General features: G+C 42.0%; 2 protein-coding genes across 3 annotated transcripts; one reads left to right on the forward strand and one right to left on the reverse strand.

The window, feature by feature from the left end:
• The first annotated feature begins 4,161 nt into the window (after positions 1-4,161).
• pcmtd2b (protein-L-isoaspartate (D-aspartate) O-methyltransferase domain containing 2b) lies at positions 4,162-10,467 on the forward strand. The gene is made up of 6 exons (XM_027006955.3): positions 4,162-4,335; positions 5,814-6,171; positions 6,345-6,447; positions 6,990-7,161; positions 8,179-8,302; positions 8,690-10,467. Exons 2-6 carry the CDS (start codon positions 5,865-5,867, stop codon positions 9,181-9,183), a joined length of 1,200 nt encoding a protein of 399 aa, XP_026862756.2. The 5' UTR covers positions 4,162-4,335; positions 5,814-5,864; the 3' UTR covers positions 9,184-10,467.
• Positions 10,468-10,506: 39 nt separating this feature from the next.
• Positions 10,507-19,474, reverse strand: kif3b (kinesin family member 3B). 2 transcript variants are annotated; one of them, XM_027006954.3, is made up of 9 exons: positions 19,339-19,474; positions 16,636-18,122; positions 16,397-16,498; positions 15,802-15,924; positions 15,259-15,377; positions 14,298-14,414; positions 14,051-14,156; positions 13,454-13,683; positions 10,507-13,280 (listed from the first exon to the last, which is right to left on the reverse strand). In XM_027006954.3, exons 2-9 carry the CDS (start codon positions 18,079-18,081, stop codon positions 13,175-13,177), a joined length of 2,349 nt encoding a protein of 782 aa, XP_026862755.2. In that variant the 5' UTR covers positions 18,082-18,122; positions 19,339-19,474; the 3' UTR covers positions 10,507-13,174. The 2 variants fall into 2 exon arrangements, with proteins under 2 accessions (XP_026862755.2, XP_081562941.1); XM_081706815.1 differs by lacking the exons at positions 10,507-13,280; positions 13,454-13,683 and having other exon boundaries at positions 14,294-14,414.
• Between the last annotated feature and the right edge of the window lie 313 nt (positions 19,475-19,787).

Raw genomic sequence — 19,787 nt, forward strand, 5'->3', positions numbered from 1 at the left:
CAGGACATTATTGTACATAAACTGCTCAATCAAAAAGATGGAAGAGATGGAAGACAGCAAAGAAAAGCTGACCAATCAGTGGCACATATGATAAACCTTACGCACATTCTTATAGAAACCAATCAGTGGCACATATGATAAACCTTACGCACATTCTTATAGAAACCAATCAGTGGCACATATGATAAACCTTACGCACATTCTTATAGAAACCAATCAGTGGCACATATGATAAACCTTACGCACATTCTTATAGAAACCAATCAGTGTCACATATGATAAACCTTACGCACATTCTTATAGAAACCAATCAGTGTCATATATGATAAACCTTACGCACATTCTTATAGAAACCAATCAGTGGCACATATGATAAACCTTACGCACATTCTTATAGAAACCAATCAGTGGCACATATGATAAACCTTACGCAAATTCTTATAGAAACCAATCAGTGGCACATATGATAAACCTTACGCACGTTCTTATAGAAACCAATCAGTGTCATATATGATAAACCTTACGCACATTCTTATAGAAACCAATCAGTGTCATATATGATAAACCTTATGCACATTCTTATAGAAACCAATCAGTGGCACATATGATAAACTTTACGCACATTCTTATAGAAACCAATCAGTGGCACATATGATAAACCTTACGCACATTCTTATAGAAACCAATCAGTGGCACATATGATAAACCTTACGCACATTCTTATAGAAACCAATCAGTGGCACATATGATAAACCTTACGCACATTCTTATAGAAACCAATCAGTGTCATATATGATAAACCTTACGCACATTCTTATAGAAACCAATCAGTGTCATATATGATAAACCTTACGCACATTCTTATAGAAACCAATCAGTGTCATATATGATAAACCTTACGCACATTCTTATAGAAACCAATCAGTGTCATATATGATAAACCTTACGCACATTCTTATAGAAACCAATCAGTGTCATATATGATAAACCTTACGCACATTCTTATAGAAACCAATCAGTGTCATATATGATAAACCTTACGCACATTCTTATAGAAACCAATCAGTGTCATATATGATAAACCTTACGCACATTCTTATAGAAACCAATCAGTGTCATATATGATAAACCTTACACACATTCTTATAGAAACCAATCAGTGGCACATATGATAAACCTTACGCACATTCTTATAGAAACCAATCAGTGGCACATATGATAAACCTTACGCACATTCTTATAGAAACCAATCAGTGTCATATATGATAAACCTTATACACATTCTTATAGAAACCAATCAGTGGCATATATGATAAACCTTACACACATTCTTATAGAAACCAGTAAGTGGAATAGGGTATTAGCAAGATTATGCTATGATGGCAAATGACTACTTTAATAATGGTGTAATAAAACACCATTAATTGTTGCAATTATTTCACTAAGAATATTTTGGCATGCTATATAAGTATAAATTTTAACAATAATAAGTTATTTTTATTTTTTGTATACAAGGAATCTCTTTGGGTGGCAATTAATTAAACCAATGAACAGAAAAATAGAAGTCTTAAGATACCCTGGGCACAATGTCAACAGGGATTATAAGTGAAGACCCCCTGGAGATTGTAGCCAAGACCCTCACATCATTAGGAATTGTTACTAAGGAACCACTTATTAATAAGTTTTGCTTAGGGTCTATTGGTGTGTTGAGGTCATTCTAAATGTAAATATTAAAATGATGCAAAGCATGTAGATAGATGTGGTCTTTGCAATGTACTGGCCCCTTCCTCTCTATGCCTGCTCAGCAACCCAGCCTGGAAAATGAAAGACATTTTTCTGTTGTCAGTTGACAAGCTATTACATGCTGACCTCTGCTGGTATTAAGGAAAAACCATTGTTTTCGGATTTGAAGGCTACATTCACTACACTTCATTTAGTATTTCGCCAACCCAGCTATATTGTTCACTGCAATAATCATCTCTAAGAAGACAGATACAGGTAGGAATTCTACTGTCATTCTAGATTGGAAAGTATGTCTAGATAGGGGAGGGTTTGGACCTTTACAAACATGCTCTCCCACTACAGAGCCATTACCTTATGGACTAGCAAGCCACAGTACATGCGATTCCTATGATCCAGATGACAACCAGTGACGGCAGGAATGGAGTCAGTATTTGCCTCGCCTCCTCCCTTCCCAGCCCCCAAGGAGTAAAGATAACATGCTGAAAACCCAGAGTGAAGCCAGGGCTGCCTCTTCTAGATGGTGCATGGTATCCAGACGTTACCATGCATAGCAAGGACGAATCTCGCCACGTAGAAGAGCCAAACAGCGCCCATGCACAGAGTAGGACTGAGTGGGATGTTCCTGACCTGGATTTCCCTTAGCCCCTGTGGTGGGTCACCTGCCTCAACAGCACCACCTGGTGCTCTGGAAGGTGCCACCAAGCAGCTTCCTGCCAGTGGAGGCTACGCACTAAAGGAGGTGAGGGGGGTTGACAGCTAGAATAGCAGAGCAGCTGCAAAGCTCTCATTAAGTCAATTACTTCTCCTTATTACTAGGAGAGGGTGTAAATGGAATTTAAATAAAACATCTATATCGTAGACATTTTTAAACTTCAGATTTCATTTTTTAAGCCTTTGTAGCTCACTGAGCAAGAAGACAGAGTAAGTAGAGCATCAAGCTAGTAGCACCAAGGTCATGGGGTTGGTTCATGAGGAACACAGACTTATACATGCTGTCATACTGATAAATATGTAAGTTGCTCAAGATAAGAGTGCCTATCAAATACTGTAAATGTAAATATATATTTTTAAAAAGGCAACACAAGGAAGGGGTGTGTTTATGTGAATAATAAGTGTTGAATGAAGAGTGACTTTCAGGTAGTTGACAAATAATTAAACCAGAAATATTTTAATGTCTCATTCAGTCAGTATTATAAATAAATGTTATTTATCCGTACCTAATAGTACCTAATCATCATCATCATCATCGCTGCCATCATTGTCATCAGCATGTATATAAGTATATTGTGCCTGGTAGACCTCCAGCAGGAGGCAACCAGGAGGCATCTTTGCTAGAGGTCCAGACCACCTGAACTGGTTCCTTTCACAGAGAGTGAATCACACTATCCAGCAGAGAAAGTTAATTTCAGACACTTGTATCTGCCATTTTGTTTTATTTGGTCATTACCCAGAGTTCATGACCATAGGTGAAGATGGGGACATAAACTGAGTGATAAACTGAAAGCTTCACTTCATATGTCCAACGCTCACACTGAGCAAGCCTGACTTAACGCCAGTGATGCAGACATGTTGCATTAGAATTCCCTAATGGATTTATAGAGGTATATCCATCCACAGAAAAAGTTAAAAGACTGACATGACTAAGAGTACAAGACTTTTAAGTTTTGAATACATTAATAGAATTATGCCTGGAGTTCAAATTAGCAGCGAATGTAAACAAAACAAGCTTGTTAGTCACAGCAATAGAACAAGCAAACCTAATAAAGTGGCCACTGAGCACATGTTTTAACCTTTACTAATGTTTTAATCCATATATAATGTATCTCTACTCCCCTGCACTCTCAGGTCTTAGACTCCTAGCCTGTTGGGGCAGACCTTTCAGTAACATGGCCCCCAAACTGTGGGACTCTTTTCCACTATCTCCGAGGCTGTTTATCACTGTCTACTTTTTACTCACAGTTTAAACCCTTTCTCTTTTTTTCAGTATATTCGCTCTTCTTTTCACTCTGTTGGAGGCCCTTACTGTACATATTTAGTTTGTACTGTGACTGTGCATTATACATTAAATATTTTATTGTTGTTGGTGCTGTTATGGTTCAAAAATATTTCTATGGAGAAAATGGACCAAAAGAGCCATCGACATATCATATTACTCCCAGGCTAATCACACTTTATCCCATCTGGACTTTCTGTTAGTTTGCAATCTGACTTGATGCAACCTGCAGCCACAATACTTACTACATTGGACTAAGTTGTATTCGGCCAGTAACAAGATATGTAAATATTATCCTGAAAACCACATGCAGAATCAAACAGGTGTAATCTGGCTTGCCAGAACTCCTCTCTTGAAGGGTGTTGGGTGTTTTACAAACGCTCATCTGGCCACTTCATCTGACGCCTTCGTGCGTGTGACGTCAGTGCGTCAGCTGTTTTGTGTTTACATCGCGTCATTTTTTCACAGCTAAGTTCAACGTTGTTGTTTTCTGGTCGTAAATATGCCCTAGTAAAACCTGGAAATGCGTAATAATATAATCGATGGACAGATACGGTACTGGTTTGCATGAAACATCTGACGATTTCCAGAATCACACGGTAAGGGCAAATGGAAGACTACGTTTGGGTTGGCAGTGCCTGTGTGTACTCAGATTCTTGTTTTTGTCGGTGGTTGCGGAGAGATTTCCCCCTCATCAGGAAGCAGACGTCTACCCGTTATTTTCTTTTGTTTTACTGATTTAGTGGTACATATGATCTTGAGAACTGCATATTTTCTCGCTCGTGCATTTACTGATTTTTTTCTACCGAATACCGATGTGGTCATTGTGACATTTTAACCAACTGAGTTCTTGGTTGGAAATACGGCCACGTTGTTGAAGGGAAACCTCTCGAGCGTCGCCCCACTTCTCCTTCGTGTAAATAAGTCTCGTCGTGACCGTGTTATAGCGGTTTTATTCTGCTTCTATTTTGACAACACAAGAAGCACATTTTCAACAAGCTGGCAAAGTACTGCAGCGCCACAAACGTCACGTGCTGGACGTAAATTCATTTAAATTCCATGATGGTTGTCATGCGTCATCAGGAGTGTAAAGGATCCATGAACGATATTCATGGACAACAGTCAGTCTTCTTCTAATCTACAGATATGACGTATTGTTCTTGCATATCGCATATAATTCTGTGAGTCGTCCAGTTCATTCAAACTGACCATTACTAGCAATACTTACACTGTTAATCGGCAATGCGTGCCATCCTCAGCACAGTATTGCAAGATTGAAGGACTGGCCAGTCGCACTTGGTTGTGAAGCCTTGAAGGCATCAAGTGGTTCATTGTGCACGGGGCCATTTGGTGGTGCCCCAAAGGAAACTTTATTTGAATAGCTCTGAGCTGAGCTCACGCTGGGTCAAACAAAGTTTGGGCAGTCTGCCTGACTGCCAAACAATTGACACCCTTCTGGTCTAAATAGGGTCACAGGCAAGAGTTTGGACTGTGTCACTTTGCACTAGGTATTGTTTGACATCCAGAAATAGAATGATCAACACATCCTCTCATGATGAATAAAAGCAGAACTATGTTTGCTATGTTTGCTGCTTTTTATCTTATTCTTATGTTCCATCCCTGACAGTTGTCATGCTATAAAATTAAGCAACATCTTATTTGGCAGCTAATATTCTAAGTTTTATTCTTTGAGTTATTTTATTAAAATATGTTTGTTATTCGGACCTAAAATGAATTTCCATTCCTGACAGCCTATGACACACTTAACATAAAATATAAAACTATAAAGTTTTACAGCATTATCTCATGCTTTTATCCAAAGCATCTTGCAATTATGACTGAACACAACTTGAGCAGTTGAGGGTTAAGTGTTTTGCTCAGGGGCCTGCTTATGTCACTCATATAATTTATTCATCAGTTATATTATCAGTTTATATTATTTCGTCATTTATCAATGACTAGAAACACGGTAGTTTTCAAGTTTCAATTTGAGTTGTTCTACTTTTTAGCCTTACTATAATTATAAAATTATGCAATCATTTTATTAAAACATTTTCAAATATATGTTTTTGCACAGACGGCGATAAACCCTGTGCCGGTGCAACCCTAGAAGCTCTCTCCATTCACCATGGGTGGGGCTGTCAGCGCCGGAGAGGACAACGATGAACTCATCGACAACCTGAAGGAGGCCCACTATATTCGCTCAGAACTGGTGGAGCGTGCCTTCCGAGCCATTGACCGCGCTGACTACTACCTTGAGGAGTACCGGGACAGCGCCTACAAGGACCTGGCCTGGAGGCACGGCAACCTCCACCTCTCTGCGCCATGCATCTACTCTGAGGTGATGGAGGCCCTAGACCTCCAGCCCCGCCTGTCTTTTCTGAACCTAGGGAGTGGCACGGGCTACCTCAGTACCATGGTGGGCCTCATCCTGGGTGAGTTGGCTCCAAGGCCCAGTTTTAAAGAGGCAGTGTGTAGGTTTCTGGTGGACCAGAATTCCACCGTGTGCATCTGTGACGAGATTATACGCTTATGGCTACAAAGTGTGGTGCACATTGCAGACACATTGAGAAGCCCCATTGCATTCCATTTTTGCGGGTGTCTGCAGGTTCATTCGGGGTGAACCATGGTGTGGAACTGCATGCAGACGTTGTGGAGTATGCCTACCAGAAACTCGACTACTTCATCAAAACCAGTGACAGTTTTGACAAGTGAGCTACCTGCAGCAGGGCACTTTAAGCTTTCCTTGGGAAAATCCCTGGCAAAGTGTTTGTATGTCTTGGCACCATTCAGAGTGTAGAATTTCCACCTATAATAGTGTCTTGCAAGTGTGCATGCACATGCATGAAGTAACTTTTTGACACTGGCTTATTTATTCATTTGTATACTTTTCCTTATGCAAGACTACTGAATTACTGCCTCAAGGTTTTTAAGTAAACTTGTTAGGTGAGGCAATAATAAGGAGCAGAAATCTTGTATGTGTGTGCTCTCACTGGGTGGCTTAAAATGTCTCTTCCCCCTCGGATCAGAGCCATGCATTAGGCTGCACCGGTTGCAAAAGACCTATTCAGTTGGCCAGAACCGGGTAAAACTGACAAAAATATATTTTTAATATATTATAAAAGTAAAAACTTTTTTTTATGTAAAGTCTGGTGTTTAATGAAATGTTCTTTTGTGACTTTTCATACAGACTTATGTTGCAGTGGTACAGTTATATTTGGTTCTTTTTTGTCTCCTGATGGTACATTTGCAGGTTTGAGTTCTGCGAGCCCTCATTCGTGGTGGGCAACTGTCTGGAGATTCCTCCAGACTGCCGAGAGTACGACAGAGTGTACTGTGGGGCCGGGGTTCAGAAAGAGTATGAGAACTACATGAAGAACCTGTTGAAGGTTGGCGGAATCTTGGTGCTCCCCCTGGAGGAGAAGGTTGGCATATACCCATATAAATATGGCATAGCACTGTGTGCAGGTGGTGGGGTCATTTTCAGGGCACATTTTTAGCCGACTCCTTCAAACATGATTTTTATTTTATTTTTCTAACATAGTTTTCCTGTAAAGTTTTAGCTTGACTACAAAATTCAGAAAACAGAATGCAAAAGGAAACCCTTAACATTAAGTATACAAATGTTTTGTGGCAGGTGCATCAAAACAGGTGAGGGTCTTGATCTAACAAGATCATGCATCATCTGTATAACAATCCTATCCAAATTATTCTTAGACTGGACCTTATAACTGGAATGACTTCCTGGCCTTTGATTGGTCACAGGATGATTGATTGACATGAAATCATTGTAAAGTGGACTCCTTAGCTCTCGGGCAGCTGAAAGACTTCCCTCCCTCCTGCCGTCCCCACATGGCAAAGCCGAGATGCCGTTGAGGCATCATTTTTAGGGGCTCAAGCAAAGGATCTATTGAGACTAATATCAGCCTGCCATATCAATATAATGTTCAAAAATTCACAAAATATTTAGTATTTAATATATTTTATTATTCATTGATCACTCTTTAATAAAAGAAAAGCCAGATACTGCACACATCATATATTGGTAAAACCTGTATTTTAAGATTTATGTATAGGCATCCCATCATTTGTTGGTTTTTATATAAATGGAAGAAGGATAATACCCACAGCAGTCTGTGGACTGGAAAATCCATTTGCTTTGAATATGTCTGCTAAGAATGTATTTACTATCCCAATGTTGTGACATGGCATGTTGATATACAGTAATTTTGCAATATAAAACTGTAAATATAATGCATATTGTACAGTGTCCATGGCATTATTGTGACTGCCACATTCAAGAACTGATTTTGGTGGTCAGAGTATACGTTTGACATCTTTATCATTTAATGTTTATTCAGAGCTTTCTTTCATCTTTTGATGTTCGGCTGAGTGTGTCAATGTTTCCTGATGCCTTACCCTGTGGCTCTTGTGCCTTGCAGCTGACCAAGATCACCCGCACGGGTCAAAACTCCTGGGAGACCAAGAAGATCATTGCTGTGACCTTTGCCCCACTGGTGCAGCCCAAGCAAAGCATCAATGGCAGAGGGCAGAGCGTACCACTGCGTGAGTGCCCCGGCGGCATGACAAGCACTGTTTTTATCAATTTGGAGCAAAATTCATGTTCTGTACTTAAAAAAAAAAAAAATGACACTAGCACACGTTTTCTGGGTGTGTGGTTCACAGTAGAGCCCTGAGAGTCTCATGTATTGCACACATTTGGTGTTTCATGGCACCTGCCATTACCAGGTGAACCAAATGAACAATGCATGTGGTCTGCAACACTGGAATTGGGCACAAGTGCAGTAAAATAGCTTCATATGGTTAAATATTTGAATGTATAATACTATAATGTCATATTGCATGTAAATGTCTAGTATGATATATGTATGCCTGCAATTTTAATGTCTCTGTCTTGTTTGCTCCTCTGTGGTGTGTGTCCCTGCGGCACAGCTGTCTTCGAGGTGAGGACTCTGCAGGACCTAGCGCGCATCTCCATCCGTCACACCCTGCGGCAGCCGACGATGGGCGAGGGGCGGGCCAAGCGTCGGGTGTCGTTCCCGGGCGCGCGGGCCATGCACCGCTACGGGCCCCGCTTCGAGCGCCGCCGCTTCTGTCGCCGATTCTACCGCCAGTGCGTCGGCTCCGCGGCCCTGCGTGACTCAGCCGTGCCCACCGTCGACTGCGCCTACCCCGGTGGGGTGGAAGAGGAGGAGGAGGAGGAAGAGGAAGAGGCAGAGGAGGAAGATGAGCGGGCCTGCCGCCGAGCAGGGGCCGGCGAGGACCTGCCCGAGGTAGACGAGGAGGGGGCGGGTGGAGACGGGGAGAAGGCGAAGGGGGCGTGCACGAGAATCGAACCGCCCGCCAATCTGCTGAGGGAGCGGATCCTGGGACTGCCCTTGCCTGAGCCGCTCAAGATGTATCTGCTGTATTACCGCGACAAATAAGCTGCAGGAAAGCTGAGGAATCCACAATCCAGAAGCCCGTCTCGCCTGCACAGCCTGCCCTGACCACTACCTGAACGGCCCTGGCCCGAGTATCTTCAGCATGGTACTCGCATTATTTGCCGTCCCTCCGAGAATCAAAACAGCTCGACATAGTTGTAAATGCAGGACTGTGTGGACTCGGTTAATCTTCTCTATTATGTTTGTTTAAGCTCATTTTTGAGCTTCTTCTAAAGATTTTCATCCCAGATTTTAGCTGTATCTGCCTCCCTTTTAGCTTCAGTGTTCAAATGGGTTTATGTTACCTTCATGGAAGACTTGCGTGAGAGTAGAGCATGTTGCATTCACTTAGCTGAGAGTAGCATCGCTTTGGAATATTTGCCAGGATTGATGTGGTGGACAAAAGTATTGTATATTTTTCTATAGCTTTATGAAAGACCTCAAAGTCAGCCCTCCACTGTTGAACTATGTTCTCCTAATAAGGTACTGGATGCTATTTGCATGCATGCATTTTATCAGTATACAGGTTTGTAGTGCTATGATTTAACACTCCACACTGTGTGAATCTGACTTCCTGTGGGGGTAATGGTACGTTTGAGCATCGTGATGTCAGGCTACACACTTCTAATGACATGCAGAGCAGTTTGCTGTAAATGAATTATGTACTGTTCCCCCAAGATTCCTCCACACATTCATCTGTGTGGACAGCACTGTATTTTCTGTTATATCATGAGCTTTATTATCTTTTATGACAGTGATACTGTCTAAATACCATTTTATCTCCTTTTTTACCCCACTACAAATTATGTATTTTCATCCCATCTTAAAATTGCAACTACATCTCAAAGTTAAAATGTGATGTGAGTAATTATGCTAAGGAGCTTTGTCCCTACTCAGGAATATTACAAGGTTTAAACTTTTTAACATAAAGTTAAAAAGACCAAAAGTTGATGTTACTTTTTGACCAAAACCAAGGAAAGCATTTTTTTTTTTTTTACTAACTTTATTGTAATTGGTTCTGTGAGGAAACCTCAGCTCTGGGCACCAGATTTTTAATGGAGAAATGCAAGTTTCTGCTCGCTACACTGGAATTCTATACAAGTGCTTTTCCTTCTTTTTCCTTGAATATGGATATGAGACCAATGGTTGGTGCACCCTTAAATCCAAGAGGTCATCATGAATCAGTTGTGAAAACATCCAGTAAGAGCATATCTAAATGATTTGAAACAATTGTATGCTTATAGGTGATGCATAGAGCCTTTAAATAAATCTGAGATTGCACATGCACTTTGAAGCTATTCTGGGCTTTGCAAACATTCAGCCTCTCTGATGACAGTATGGTTGCTGGGTAATGCTGTGGTTTTATGGCTTTGCTAGATTTCCTTGAGTTGTTGCAAAACAGTGACATCATCCTCTAAAAAGGTGCAGAGAAATAAAACTCATCAGGTGTAGTACCCCACAGTCTTTACATCCCAGTGACCCTATACACTCCAATCATGCTTCATGGCAAGATATAGGTGTCCATTAATGGCATTTGTAGGTGAGAAAACCCACCTTTCATACAACATTACCTACTGCACTTTTGTTGACCTATCATGCCATCTTGGGAATAAAAGACGACAATACATTACAAAAACATTATGTAATCAAAATTATTTAAAAAGCATAACTATTAAGTAGATAATTCTTTAATATTAATAAAATCCAACAGGTAAAGACACTGAGGACTCCTGCATTCATCAAGGTAAAAAACAATTAGTGCATTATTGTCAAATATTTTTCTCTTTTTATGGTTGTTTGACAAGAAATAACAAATAACAGGTATTGGTTCAGTGGATTTGACTATATAGAACAGTTGTAACAGGCATTACACTAGGAACATACATTTCCCTAACCTCTATCAAGTTGAAAGACATTTTTCACAAATCATTTAACCACAGAAGGGGATGGGAGTGACCTTAAGTAATACATGGACATACCATAGACAATTTCATAAGCACTCTCACAATCTATATCTTTCTCTCTCATGTTCACTTTTTCTATCACACATATTACAAAAAGCTTTGAGAACAAGGGTAACTTTCTCAGTCACAGGTTAGGATGCATCAACAAAGTTCATTCTCAAGCCACTTGGGAACATCAGCAAAACAATCTTGTGAAATTAAAAAATAATAATAATCGCAAATATACATAACATTAAATAACAATATGTAAATGGAAAAAATTAAACAATACATTCTACACCAAAGAGAACAACCATAAAAGTGAGTATCTACAGCTGCTTGAATATAAAACAGACAAGTAGGGTAATAAGTTAGCATTGAAATGTTGCTATATAACTGCAGTCTTTTTTTGTCATTTAACATCGAGTATAGAAGAATTATCTACTGACAATTGTCTTGACTTTTTTTTTTTTTTTTTTAACATCGACAGTTAGCAGTATTATAAATTGATGTATTTTTCTATATATAACTTGTATACTATGTCACAGGGGTTAATCAAAACCCTACAGTAGCAGCAAGCAATGGCTTTACCCTTATTGGTAAGGTAAAGGGTGGGGGAAGAGAATATGAGCGTTTTGTAACCTTTATGTAATTTCTTTGTACAGTAACCATAAATTCAGATATACCTCTGCATTAGACCAATATTGTGAATCTCAAAAGTACCAATGTTTTATGCTGAGAGTATTCTATGGATGCAAGGACCATCCAAAAACAGAACTTTTACAGGGCAGGCTTCCATATTAAACACAGGTCTATGAGACTGTCAGTTTGTCCAAGGTGACAGGCCCTCCATCTACGGATGCTCTTAATGAAGAAAGCACAGTGATATTTCACAATTGTGATGGTCTGCCCTTACTGTACTTTGCTACCTCAGTACATTAGGCTTGGGTTCAGATTAGAATTTACAACAATCAGTATATTCCAAGGGTCAGTGTCCAAAAGGAGGTGAAATAAAATACCATCCTCTCTCAATTTTCATAAAAAAGGAATGTAAGGCACCTTGGAACCCTGATGTCTCAGTGTGTGTTGACCTATGAAGCTTCCCACTCTCATTCTTCCAATGCAGGTGAGCCAAGCAGAGCAGCATCTACTGGTTCCAGCTCTGAGTGACACACAGGCCCGGCCCAGCCCCCCAGCCCCCCAGCCCCAACCCTGTGGGGGCAAGAAGGAGGGGGTAGAGGGGCAGGAGGAGGATGGAGCCTGCAACATCCTGTGCTCTCGCGCCCATTAAATAACACTACAGCGCACATGATGAGTGCAACGAGCACACAGCTCGGCCCCAGCTAGTAAAATCCTCAACTCAATTTAAATTTGTTAAATCTACATCTGGGAGAAAAAAAAAAAAGAGATAGCCCACATCTACATACCCACCATATGATGTAACAGTACTGTTGTAATGCCAGCACCAACTGTGTTCTGAACTTTTTTTTTTTTAACACATACACCCCCACCCAAACATATTCAGAGTGCACAGATCAGACATGAAGCTTAGCCATGGAATCTGATCTGTGTACCACTGCATGTTAACCGCGGGGATGCTATATGTCAATTGTAAGACTACACACTGAAATTACTGAGTTAAAACATAACCCTTCTTCTCTGCATGGGACATCCATGGACGCCCGAAGACTACATAGCTGCAAAACTCAATCTCTCACCTTTCACTTAGCGAAGCTTCAGTTTGCCATTTTAATTCTGCACTTGTTGAACATAAGCATTTTAGCCTAGCAAGCAAAAATGTGCAAGTATGAAAATTGGTCCTAATAACGTCTGCCACAGTAACGGAACTGGTCTCAGATCAGATTCATACAAGGAGAGGAAGACAGCGTGGTGGGTCTACCTCACTGAAACAACCTGGACAGAAGTTTTATTAACACTGTCCTTCCACTTGTAATCCAGGGCACTGCCTCCACAACCCATAACTCCTGAGGTTTGTCCGTATGCGTGTGTGGGAGGTGGAAGGGACTGCAGAGTGGGGTTCAGGGAGGTGGTCATTTGGGCACGAGCCCCCGTGACTGGGGATACAAGGGAGATCCTGAGCTGGAGGGGCTCTGGCCTGAAGTTGGGGTGCAAACCTTCTTGCCTGTTTTGGGGCGACTATGAAAGAGATGGGGGTGAAAAAAGGGTGGTTATTTAAAGCAGGAAAACCTAAAAGAAGCAAACAAACTAGAAATAAAGAGATGCTAAGTACAGGAGACAGTCAGTAGGCAGGAGAGAGGGGGAGGAGGGAGAGAGAGAGTGAGCACAGGGTGAGGGAGAGCAGTTCTCACCCTGACTTTGGCTTCTTGGCGAAGGCCCCAGTGGCAGGGGCACTAGAGGGGTCCAGGCCTGGCCCAGGAGCCATGCTGGCATAAAGGCCCGAGGCATCCACCTGGATCTCCTCTTCCTCCCTCAGGGCATCCTCTAGGGCTGCCGCCACCTTGGGAGCGATCACAGGCTCTTCATACTCTTTGGTGGTGCGTGTGGGCAAGTCCAGCTCCAGCATAAGGATGTTCTCAGCCTGAGACATGCAGGTGAAGCAGTGAGTAGGGACAGGAAGAAGTCTCCAGGGAGTAACTCCATTGTACTGGATTTAAATATGCTGATGTAGAAAAAATTGCAATGAAGACCACAAAGGTTTCTGGAGAAAAATAACGTTTCAGACAGGTCTGTGCAAAATGACCTTAGGTACTTTACAATTCTCTGAAAACCTTGTGGACTTCATGCTGTAATTTACACTACTTCTCTAAAGAGAATGAACAAAAGAGAGAGAGTGATATTGTACTTTTTCTTTACATATTCCTCATTAAAAATGTAAAAAGCCACCAATCTGGAAGGGTGAGGATGTGTGGCGTGGTTGGGTGGGGGGACGGCTCATGGTGACGCACTCTGTATCTGGCATCAGGCCGCATCATCATGGCCATGCGGGCGTGCTGACTCAGAGGTCTCCGGTAGCCCACAGCAGACACCGGTCTTGTCATCATCTGCTGATCACTGAGCACGTGAATGAGAGTGAGAGAGAGAGCACTATGAAGAATACCAGTCCCAAGCAGTAAACGCAATCTCTGACTATTAAAGTTGTATGCTAAGGCAGCAATGAATCTATATGGAGTGGGTGTTTAAAAGCTTACATACTCTTGAATGCGTGTGATTGGTCTCATCTTCCAGGTGTCATCCTCCTCATCAAAGGTAGCCCTCATGACGATCTTATTCTTCTCCTCTAGCGGGATGAAGTTCTCAATGATCAGATGCCTGGTGGGAACAATCCAGTCGTCAAACAAACACCCAGCAGAACCATTTGAAATCCCGTAGGTCTGTGGATTTTAACTGCTCATAGTGAGTCAGCAGTAAAGCTGTACTGTCTGACTCTAGTCACATAGATTTAAACCAGGGCACAAGTCCTTTAATATTAGTACAATCTTGTCCTTTACAAAATTTACACTAACCATCTTTTACTGACAGACAGAAATGCACTCACATCCACACGATCAGTTAAATTAGTTTGTGCTATAGGCTTTAAAGAGCAGGATAGGGTATATGCAGATAACAGAAGTGCAGTCTCACTGATGAGCAATAACAGGAAAAGAGTATTCTTACACAAAATGGCTTAATAAAGGCAGGGACAAAAAAGGAGAGTGGAAAAAAAGACAGCACAAAAGTGCACAATATAGACAAAATACTATATTGTGATAAAACATTTTGTGATTGTGATGTGCTCTGCAATAGTTTCCACCTTGATGACATATGACAAGACAATGTGTGGCCTGTATTTTGACCAAAATTATTTACATTTGCTGCATTGTGCAAACATCAAAACACCAACAAGACACTCATTGGAACACCTGCCATTGTTTAGGATGCCCCCCCCCCCCACACACACACACACACACACACCCCTGTGATTTGTTAGATGGCTCACCAGCATATTCCAGCCTTCTGAGATATAAGTGCGACAAACCACCAAAGATATGTATAACAATCATCACCAAACTATATATTGCACAGTCCTTACAAAACAGGCTGATAAAGCTTTTCAGAACCATGTTAGAACAGGGAGGGACCGAGGAAGCACCGCGAGACGTGGATGCATTCGTACTTTAGTTTGAGCTCTCTGGTCAGTTCATTCTGGGTCTGCTCCAGCTCTTGCCTCTCTCTGATATGGTCCTCTTGGAGATCATGAATCTCTGACTTCACCGCTTGGAGCTTGGCAAAGAGCTGACAGAGCGAGAGAGAGAGAGAGAGAGAGAGAGAGAGAGAGAGAGAGAGAGGAGATATAATCACCATGGCAATAGCAATACAAGAAGCATGCACATGCTTAGCCAGGCGGAAGTAAATGACTCAAGTCTAGTCATGTATGAAAGAGAAAGGGGGCGGCTGAGATTTCCTGGGACGGCTGGCCAGAACCAAATTATTTGGAAGAGGTGAATTTGAAGCTAAAAATAAAACTCATCACATGCACTGGATCTTGTCTAATCAGATCTTGCCTAATCTACACACAACAAAACTGTTCTGACACAGCCACCTCAATATTATGATGCCCATCAGGCCTCCATCTCTCACCATCCTGGGAATGTCAGTGATTAGGGAACTTGAATAGATTCTGATCCATTTTGAGGGAAACAAGCCCATGTTGTCATACCTTTTTCAGTTTCTTGGTCTTGATGTCAACTTCCTGCTGCAGAGAGCTGTATGTTTCTTTCAGCTCAAGAGTCTCTTCATCACGACACTCCACCTCTTGCTGCATCTCTCGCTCACGCCTTTTCTACTCAAACATATGCGCGCGCGCACACACACACACACACACAGTAGACGATTCAAAATTAACTGTGCATAACTGCATAGCATAATCCAGTATTCTATAAGCATGGGATGGTGATTATCAAAAAATATAGAGCAGTTTGAACTAAGCATTGCTTTTGTTGTCCAATGAGTTTATAATACTGCAGTAAAAACTGTAATAGTGATGTTAGTCATCAGTCATTGGATTGAATCAATAATTGAAAACAGAGTAATTGCACTAAAGGCAAAATTATGTTCCCTTTTTAATAGGAAGGATAATGCCAGGCATTTCAGTCACCATTTTAGGTCACCTAAAACTAAGTTTCCTAGAATAGGGCCATCACATACAGCTCAGAGGCTCAAATACATTTCTTTTCTTTCATCTCTGAAGATACACCCAGATCCTTGCCTGGGCTTACTACAGGCATATCACAAGGCTTTCCCAGAAGCATTACCTGTTCTGCGATCTCCTGCCTCTTCTGTTCCAACATTCTCTGCTGCTCATTGGTGTGGTCAACTATGTTTTTGCCTCCAACCAGCAGCTTGCTCTCCATAGCCTTAGAGTGCGGAAAGGGAAATGTGGTTATTCGAAAGCAAGCTACACATTTAAAAAAGGTATGTTCTTTCATGCATCCAGTCTGGGGGTGGATGCCATAATGTGAGTGCCATTGCTGAACCTACTACAACCAGCTACCTTTACTTTGGCTGCCAGCATCTCAGACGCCTCCTTTTCCCTCCGCAAGTCGTCCATCTTCCTCTCTTTCTCCGTGAGCAGTCGTTGCTTCTCCTCCGCCACCAGGCTGTGGTCCTCCATGATGGCACTCCTCTCCTTCTCCAGCTTTTCCTGCTGCTCACGCCAATAATCTGCGATGTTCTTGTCCCCGTCCAACCCATCCTCATAGTCATCCTCATCCTCGACATCGTCATCCAGCTCCTCTCCACCCTCTCCGACCCTCTTCCTCCTCCTCTTCTTTTTCCTCTTCCCCGATCTTTTCTCCAGCTGCTCCTTCAGACGGGCAATCTCCTCCTGGAACTCGCGCAAGAGAGCATCCTTGGGGTCTTCATTAATGCGAGGTTTGTTCTTGATGTTCTTGGCACGGTTGGAATAACGCAGTGTAGTGAGAGTCTCCTCCACATTGTATGAGGCAGGACCAATGTTGGCCACCATGACTGTGCGTGCATTTCCTCCCAATGAGTCCTGGAGCAGTCGTGTCAGTTTAGAATCACGGTATGGAATGTGTGTGCTTTTTCCATCCACCAGAGCAGAAATAACATTCCCCAAAGCAGAGAGGGAGAGATTAATCTTAGTGGCCTCCTTCAGTCGTTCACCCTGGGAACCCGTTTTAGTCTGCCTTTCACTTCCTGCAAGGTCAACCAGGTTGAGCTTTCCGACCCGGATGTGGTTCTCCCCATCTGGTCCCAGCTCACTACACTCGATAGTAATGACAAATATGGCATGCGATCGGGAACTATGCTCATTCATGTTGGTGGCACCAACTGAACGATTCTGATTGCCTACATTCATAACATGCTCTATCTCCTTAACACTTTTAGTGACAAATGAAGAAAGATCTTTGACGTAGACACCCGTGTCTGGTCTCTCTTTCAGCTCCAAACGGTGTGACTGGTCCTTAGATAGAAGGTCCCTGATCTCCTCCTGGTAGATTTCCAGGTAGGATGCCCTGACCAGGTACTGCTGGTTCTGTGAACGAGAGATGTGTGTGAAAATGTGCTCAAAGGAGTTGGGGATGACTCCTCTCCTCTCTGGGTCATTGCGCACCCCTTCCATAGTGTATGTCTTCCCTGTGCCCGTTTGCCCATAAGCAAAGATGGTGCCATTAAAGCCCAGTAAAACAGAGTCCACCAATGGCCTGAACGTCTCATCATAAAGGTCGACCTGCTTTGAAGTCCAGTCGTAGACTGAATCAAAAGTGAAAACTTTGGGGTGCTCATTAGAGGATACCCCTCTGGGGTTACGCACTGCAACCTGGCCTAGCTTCACATCCATGGAGACCACCCTCTCAAAGCTGGCAGTGCGCTCTTTGTCATTCATAGGGCGACAGCGTACCACAACCTTCACCGACTCAGAGCTCTTGCTTTTGGACATGATGGCTCTTGACTGTGTCTCCTTTGTGTGCATGCAGTTTTATATCACAATAATGGCACTGCCAGCATCAGAGCCTGCAAAAAGAATGTTACAAGTGTTAAATTACAGCTGTAGCCTTAAACAACTTTGACAAAGCCAAATCCAAAACCAAATACAAACAATTAACCTGATGCTTCTCAAGAACTAGTCTGGTTCCTTGGCTAGAGAATTAAGGTTGCAGTTTGACACCCAATAGCCCACAGTGCTACCAGATCTACAATTCACTCAATATCTCATACTTAAACAAACTCAGAACTACCGTTCATTTCAGATCATATTTTACCTCATCATACACTACAATGTGCAGTTGATCAGTAAGCTACATTAGCTAACAACTGCATCGAGGATAAACAAATAAGCAATTCAATTTAGTTAAAAGTCTAGCAGAGGAGTACACATGAAAATAAAACAGTTAGCTAACTAGGTCACTGTGAGCGAACCCAATGTCACCTATCTGTACGGTGTCATACCATATAGATGGTCTTCTTTGTTAATTTAAGACTACTTACCGTCCCCAGTCAACAGATACTGAAATAGCTAGATGTACTGTTAGATAGCTCATTAGCTAGCTAACCTAGGTTATATTACTAATTACCTGACAAGCTGTAGGACAAGTGTTACTCTAATGACTTTAGCTAGCGCTTCGATAACTAATCTTATAAGTGTAGCATTTCATCTAAATTACCTAGACACCTAACTAGCAAATATTAACTGTAACTGCTCACACATTAAGGTATCTAGCTAAATAGCCTTGGTTAGCAGCCTTAAATTAAACTAGACAGCTAGCTTCAACGCTAGATTATAACACTGGTATCCTTGGAGTCACAATTGCTGCTACCACCGCTGATACTCTCACAAAATGCAATACAAACTGTAGTTTAGTTACATTACATAAGAGTGCTTCATCGTAAAGGGTTAGTCATTTATCATATACGCTGGTAAGACGCATAAGGAGTGGCAAAATGTAGGTTGGCTAGGTTAGCTAGCTACCTGGCGATGTATCAGGACCCCTCGGCAACCTCCCTGAAGCGGCCTAGCAACGGCAAACATTTGTTGATGACCACAGCAGCTAGCGTTAGCTATCTCGAAAATTGTTAGCTAGGAGATAGCCACTTTTCCTAATCCTAACAGCAGCAAATTAATAACGTTTTTTGTCCTTTTTTCTGTTCCAGATAATAATATTAATGAGCAGTTTGATATACTCAAATAAACTTACATTAAAAAATAAAAATTAAAAAAAGAATATATTACCCATATCCGAAGGCACCCGCTCCGTCAGCCATTTCTGTCGCTTCTTGCGCGAGCTCTACCTTCCAAAGCGCGAGAGCTAGGACGGCGCCGAACAAGCGGCTGCAGCGAGAACGGCGGCCGAACACAGCGCCACTCGGAGCGTTTCTGTTTGCCAACTGCAGATGTAACCATATTATGACCTGATAACACCCAAATGAAGCAGATCTGTGCAGTCACTCACGTGTCATTAGACCCAGCTTGGTGACACTTCAGTCCAGCTCCTCAAATTTTCTCTCGTCTTTATTATTTTATATTTACGGGAAGGTGATAAACACCAGACTTTACAGCATAGTGCAGTAACTTGATTGCTATTACAAATGGAGCAAATAACCAAAATATTTATACATCTGCATAGATTAGCATCTACGCTAAATACACTGTCCTGTAAAATCAAAACGCCAAACTCAACA

Source organism: Electrophorus electricus, chromosome 24 (assembly GCF_041902795.1).
Source record: "Electrophorus electricus isolate QZ-2024a chromosome 24, ASM4190279v1, whole genome shotgun sequence".
NCBI classification, from domain to species: Eukaryota; Metazoa; Chordata; class Actinopteri; order Gymnotiformes; family Gymnotidae; genus Electrophorus; species Electrophorus electricus.

Excerpts from the sequence above, each read along its gene's own strand:
- kif3b (XM_027006954.3), bottom strand. The coding sequence starts at position 18,081 with ATGCACACAAAGGAGACACAGTCAAGAGCCATCATGTCCAAAAGCAAG. Across the intron at positions 13,684-14,050 it reads GGCCTGATGCCAGATACAGA|GCTGAGAACATCCTTATGCT; the intron begins GTGCGTCACCAT and ends TGCATGTCTCAG. Across the intron at positions 13,281-13,453 it reads GCCAAGAAGCCAAAGTCAGG|TCGCCCCAAAACAGGCAAGA; the intron begins GTGAGAACTGCT and ends TCTCTTTCATAG.
- pcmtd2b (XM_027006955.3), top strand. The coding sequence starts at position 5,865 with ATGGGTGGGGCTGTCAGCGCCGGAGAGGACAACGATGAACTCATCGAC. Across the intron at positions 6,448-6,989 it reads ACCAGTGACAGTTTTGACAA|GTTTGAGTTCTGCGAGCCCT; the intron begins GTGAGCTACCTG and ends GTACATTTGCAG. Across the intron at positions 8,303-8,689 it reads AGGGCAGAGCGTACCACTGC|CTGTCTTCGAGGTGAGGACT; the intron begins GTGAGTGCCCCG and ends CCTGCGGCACAG.